General features: G+C 42.3%; 1 protein-coding gene across 3 annotated transcripts in view; it reads left to right on the plus strand.

Moving 5' to 3' along the window:
• Window positions 1–2,316, plus strand: part of MCU (mitochondrial calcium uniporter) — a 96,663-nt gene extending 94,347 nt beyond the window's left edge. For 2 of the 3 annotated variants that reach the window (XM_050898921.1, XM_050898922.1), the window contains exon 8: window positions 374–2,316. In XM_050898921.1, the coding sequence (XP_050754878.1) occupies window positions 374–490 (117 nt within the window). In that variant the 3' untranslated portion in view covers window positions 491–2,316. Of the gene's footprint in view, window positions 1–369 lie in introns of all 3 variants that reach the window. The other variant, XM_050898923.1, reaches the window with a different exon arrangement.
• Window positions 2,317–6,143: the final 3,827 nt, after the last annotated feature.

Consider the following 6,143-nt stretch of genomic DNA (forward strand, 5'->3'; position numbering starts at 1 on the left):
GTATTTTCATGGAGCTTTTCTTCTACAAGCAACCGTTCCCATTAATCTAGTTGGGTTTTTATTTAAAAAAAAACCAAACAAACAAGAAAACCGGTTCCAGTGAGTTTATGGGTATCAAATCTTCCCTACCATATTCCTTTTAAGTGGCTGCATGTAAACAAGTTTAGAGAAGTACAGAGCAAATGTCTTTAAGTGCTGAGAGTGGTTTTTCCAAATATGAGCCTGTGACTTTGTTTTACTTTTTGAACGCTTCCCTTCTGGACTGGAAAAACAAGGAAATGCAGAAAAGCTTTCCATTCTGTAAAGGGGAATGCTGTTGGGGAAGGTGTATCGGGAGCTTGTTCTTTATAGTGTGTCTTTTACTTTTAGGCAGAATTGGACCTTAAGAGGCTTCGAGACCCACTGCAGGTTCACCTGCCCATCCAGCAAATTGATGAAAAGGACTGATCAGCAAAGAAGCTTTGAACCCCGGCAAAAAACCTGTTCATAGCTCTTGCCTTTTTAATTAAAGCATTGCAGGTGGAAGCTGGGAGGTGGTGTGGGGGTGGAGGGTTTTTACCTTTAATCAAGACAAAGGACTGTAGGGGGGGAATCTCTTAAATCTGAAGATGGGACATTGTGGAATGTTAGTTCTGAAAAGGGCTTGGCAAATGGTCACATTTAAAAACTGTCTGAATGGCAATTGTGTACAAATACAGGATTGGGGGGGGTTCATGAAAAGAATGTAATGCTGGGGTGTAGGGGTGTCTTCTTCCAGCTTTGCAGGGTCTGCCTCTTGATAAGACACCAGCAGCCTGCTTAGCTTTTTAAATTTTCCTTTACCTGATTCAGATCTCTCTTTCTCTCTCAAAAAAAAAAAAAAGGAGAAAAAAAAAAAGAACAAAGAATCCAAGCCACCTGGAGCTCTGGCTGGTGATCAGAACTTGCGCTCCACCGCCATTAACACGCACACTTCTGATCAGACCTGGTCTCTTTTATAAAGTTACTACAAGACTGCTTTCTACTGGAAAACCGTGAGCTTCCCCTTCCCAGCCCACCCCATGTGCTCCACTGACTTCCTCCTTTGCTTATTTGTAGCACAGATTGGTTGTAGCCAAGTGAGAGAAGGAATGAGTTTTCTTCTGGACATTTGATAATTGATATTTTGGATTATTCCATAATAACTATATAAACTTTGCGTCCCAATGCCCTTGAGCTCCTTCTAGAAATCAATGGCAGCATTGCATGAGAGGTTTTTTATATTCAGTCTTAAGGGAGGGAGATTCCCCTCTTCCTACCCCAAATCTGATAGCCACCTGGACTATGAAATTATGAAGGTTTAAAGGATTATGAAACTGTTGCAGAATCATGACTCCTGCTTTTAAATGAACAGTTTTGGAACATGGAATAATCAAACTTGATATTTGACTGCTTGTGTAACAGGACAAAAGGTCTCATGGTCAAAGCGTTTTCCTTGCCCAGAGGCTTTTTGAAAGCCTAGGGCTCTTACAGTGCAAGACACAACTACTTCAGTTCTCTAGCACTTTCCCCTAATTAAGTAGCTTTAAATGAACTTTGTGCCCACAGGTCAGAATTTCTTAGGAGTGGCTAATGACATCTCTTGTTCTTAGCTAAAAGAAATAGAGGAAGGAAAGTCAACCCATTGCCCTCTCTTCTAGCTAAGGCTGGCTGATTTCTAAGCAGATAAAACATCTCTTCATTCAAAGCAGGTCAGTCTGTTTTAGCATCCTGCTGATAAATACTATGGAGACAGGATGAAGGTGGGAGAAGGGCACTAAGCTTTATATACAGAAAGGCTGGCTACTTTTTTGATGTTTCACCTCTACTCCTCACTGTGTCATGGAAAGAGGCTTCTGGGGTTTTTTTGGAGAACCATGTTTTAACAAAAAAATAGGAAAGAAAAAAACAAATCAGTACTAACTAGACGCCAGGTGCCTTGCAGATGTGGAAACACAGCTGGGATTGCTGCCTCTTCTCACTCAATGGCATGTTGGACCGAATGGGTGCATGTTTCTAGGTTTTTTTTTTCCCCTTCCCGTTTTCCTCTGTCTTTCAATTTAATTACATTGTGTGATTTTTTTTTTTATCTGTTTTATCTTGTTTGTGTGGTGAGTTTTAAAGGGAAAAAAAATGAACATGATCCTGTAGCTGAATCCTTGGTGTGTGTTTGGGATGAGGGAGGGAGCATGGAGAAAAGTCCTTCTTTAAAAAAAAAACAAAACAACAAACAAAAACTGAACATGTGTAAAATCCTGTATCATTTATGAAATATGTATAAAAGAGCAATGTACTTCTGGAACAATAAATAACTATTCAATTTTTGAATTGGTGCTCTTGAATAACATTATTTTCCCCAGCTGAGAAGAGAATATTCTATGTGTGGCAGCTGTCTCCTGAGTTTCCTCCATTTCTTTTTGTTTAGGTTGTTTCTTCTTGACCTTACATCACTGAGGCCGTGGTGATGCAGATAATAGCTTTCCTGAAGAAGCTCGGATGGAGGTCTTGCTGCCATGCCTAGCTGCGTAACACGGGGATCTCGGGAGCAGTTGAGGTGCTGAGGTAGAGGTAGAGATATTTGGTCTAACAAAGATCTGCCTTTGTTTGGCCAGCATAGTAGCTCCATGTGGAGGCTGACAAAATCTGGAGACGTGGCAGGTTGCAAGATAAGAATACATATGGGCGTGTAATGCCCAGCAACCTAAAAGGTACCAAGTGGTGTCAGTATATTTCTATATTGCATTCAAGTGCTGTTTCAGAGGAAGACTGAAGTTTTAAGCTTCTGTTACTTTCTTTCTGGGCCCTTGAATGGCTGTGGTCTAATTTGTCATGGTGACGTATTGTTTGTTCATTAACTTTGGGAATCAGCAGACTGTACTTTGTCCTGACTTTATGGGATGTTAGGTTGAGACGTTTGGTGCCAGAAGATTTTATCATGTCCATTGACTGTTTAAAAAAAAATAAAATCTATGATTGGCCAGTTTTTAAAACAGCCAACTCTTGGGGTTTTTTAAAGTCAGAGGGGAGAGGCTGGAAGCTGTTAGTCATTGTGACCTACCTTTAATCACTGCTGAAATTTAATTCAGCAACTCTGACAAACCCTCTTCCTCCAAGTAGCCCTTAGTCTGCTGCTGTGTACAGATGAGCTGCTGCCCTCCCTAGACAAATTGCTTGGATCAGTTGCTTAAGAAGTCCTCCATTTTGGCATCCAGAAGAACTGAAAACTTTGACATCTAGCACCACAGTCCCTATTTTGAAAGCAAGAAAATGCTGTGACAAATTGTTGCTGCACGTTCTTTAATGTTGTTCTAGAGACAATGTGGGAAAAGGAGTAAAATAAGAGTCTACACTTGTACCCTGAAGTATGGGCTCTCCGGTGGGTCTTGTTAGTCTGTACCCCTGGAAGATTGCTGTCTCACTCCTCTGCACCACCGGTGCACACGTGGTCTCTGCTGGGGGTGGATGGCATGCCACAAACCTCAAACTCAAATCTCAGTGCTGCTGCTTTTGTTGCCCTTGAATGCTAACATTGAAGGGAAGGGTGATGTTTGTTTGCTCTCCTGATACACACTGTTGTATACCAACATCAACAAACTCTCTTGCAGTAGCTATTTCATACCTAGGAGCCAGGCAGGTAATAGAGTCCTGTCCCACCGGCAGCACTTTAAGAGCAGGTGGTGCTGCCTGAATCTTAATGTAACACTGCATTCTTAAGACCCTATGAAGGATAAACAGCAGCGTGCATTGCAGTGTTCAGATGCTGCTTTTTCTACCAATTTTGTTATTCATTTGGTTAACCTCTCTTCCCTCTTTTTCTGTGAGGGAGCTTTCAAATAAATACATGTCAAGTTCAAAATTGTCTGGAGAAATGTATTAGGTTCCCTTTTTGCTATGCCTGCGAGGCTCTACCTTGCAAGCCTCTCCAGGGGCGGTGTTCATGGTTCCTTTTTCCTGAAGAGCAAAGAAACTCTTTTTCTCTTCCCCTGTAACCCTTCCTACCTGGCAGGCAGTGATGACAATCACCTTGCTGCAAGTTCTTACACTTCCGTGTTGCCTCTAAGAGCGTTTGCATGATGCTCTGAAGCTGCTGTTGGCTGTCAGACCTTGGCACTATGTCAGTCAAGTGAAGCTGGCCAAGTTGCCCTGTCTTTCTGAGCCAGTGGAACAATTTTTTTGATCTCCCCTGTGTTTTTTGTGTGGAGTTGTAAGTGCAAACTGCTTTCCTCTGTGCCACATTGTATGACTTTATTTTCACATAGGAAGGAGATTTTTATATCTGAAGTATTTTTGTACCTCTCCCAAGAGATTCCAATTATTCCCTTTAAAAAAAAAAATCAGTTTTATTTCTATACTGACATTAAATAGGTGAAAAGTAAAACACAGGAATGGAAATTAAACTTGCAGTGTATCTAAGCCCTGAAGTATGGGAGAAGCTGGTGTTACGCTGTGTCACTGTGGCTCTGTGAACTTGTAAAAGATGGGTCCTACTCCTGTTTCTGCCCCTGACTAGTTTTGCAATTGTGGGTATGCTGTCTATGCCCCAATTCCTCCATCTAGAAATTGAGAATCATGGAAAATACACTGTGTTTTGTAGGACCTGTGGAAAAACTCTCAAAACACCAAGTTCTGCATCACAGGGCTCCACTGAGGGAAGGGAAATAACTGCTACTCTTCACTGGGAGTTATGTACTTGTCTGATTTTAATGGCGTCTTGGTGTTTTACTACTACTTGTGTTGAGTTTGCTCATTCTTCACCAAACTTGCATTCGCTCCCTGATCTCAACAGCCCTTCCCATTGGCACCGTGTCCTGGGACAAGTTGTTTACAGCAACGAGGCCTATCTCTAAGTCCTTGACATTCGTGCAATCCATCTCAGCAGCCTGTCAAGGCTTATTGTGAACATACATCCTCAAATCAATCGCAGACAGGGATCCTGTTGTGCGTGTCGGGTTCTCCTCTCTCTCAGCGGCAGGAAGCACTGATTAGCTCTTCCGCCTGCTCCTTCTAGGCTGGCTGCAGGAGTTACTCCTGCACCAAGAGCTGTTCTTCACACACCTCGCTTTCATCAAACATTGATGTGGCTCTGACAAAGACAAGGCCAGCTTCAGCAAACACCAAAGCATCTTTATTCATTAGTCCATTACAAACAGTGTGAGGCTTTCCAGCCTCGCCAATGCTTTGAAGAATGAGTTCCTTGTGTAAGGATGGTAAAGCCATCCAAATCTCTGGGAGGGGTAAGAAGTGTAGTTGCCACCTGCAAAGTTAGCATCCTTTCTTGCATTAAGAATAGACATACCCAGGCTTAGACAGCAGCAGGTTTAGAAGATCCTGTCTCTTGGGTACCAAAATAAAATCCCAGCCCTCTATTTTAATACTGCCTTCCCTCTTCATATCTTTTAACCCATACTGATGACTACTTTTAAGAAATACTAACTTGATCCTGATTCTTCTTGGGAAGTTGGGCTCACTCATCTTTGGGGTGGGGAAGTAGAGGTCAGGAACAACAGATTTACCAGATCTGCATGGAGAGTGCAGGCCCTACAGCATGTAGAGTACTCCACTGGAATTGTATCCTCTCTCCCAGAGCGTCTGTTTGCAGGAGGATTTTTTGTTTGGTTTTTTTTCCCCCCTTCCCCTCTCGGGAATAATTGCTCCAGCTCCCCATTGCAGTGGCCTACTCTAATATAGGCTACTATTGTTTGGGGGGGAACTGGAGCTATGTATGTCACCCAAAAATAACTTGCAAAGCAACAAGAAAGTGCTGATAGAAGAGTTGCCTCTGCTGGTGCTTCTTCCGGAAGAAGCATTTTGTTTTTCCCGTAGATCCCAAAAATGTTTAAAGGCAGCACACTGAATCTTCTCCAGCTTTAGACTGTTTCATTGAACTAAATGTTATGGTGATTTGGGATAGTGTTATCTCTGGGAATGCTGGGGCATCTCCTGCTTTAATCCATTTTGGAGAACTTGATAGGGCCTGCTTTGTGACTCCTTTGAGGCTCAAAACTGCTATGATGCAGTTCATTTCCCTACGTTAATTGTCAGTCGCATATAATTGTCAAACCATTACTAGTGTCAGGCCTAATATACCACCTACAAAAATAAAAGCAGCTGGTAATGAAATGGTTCAGAGAAATATACACACCTCT

Source organism: Gymnogyps californianus, chromosome 6 (genome assembly GCF_018139145.2).
Source record: "Gymnogyps californianus isolate 813 chromosome 6, ASM1813914v2, whole genome shotgun sequence".
Lineage (NCBI taxonomy): Eukaryota > Metazoa > Chordata > Aves > Accipitriformes > Cathartidae > Gymnogyps > Gymnogyps californianus.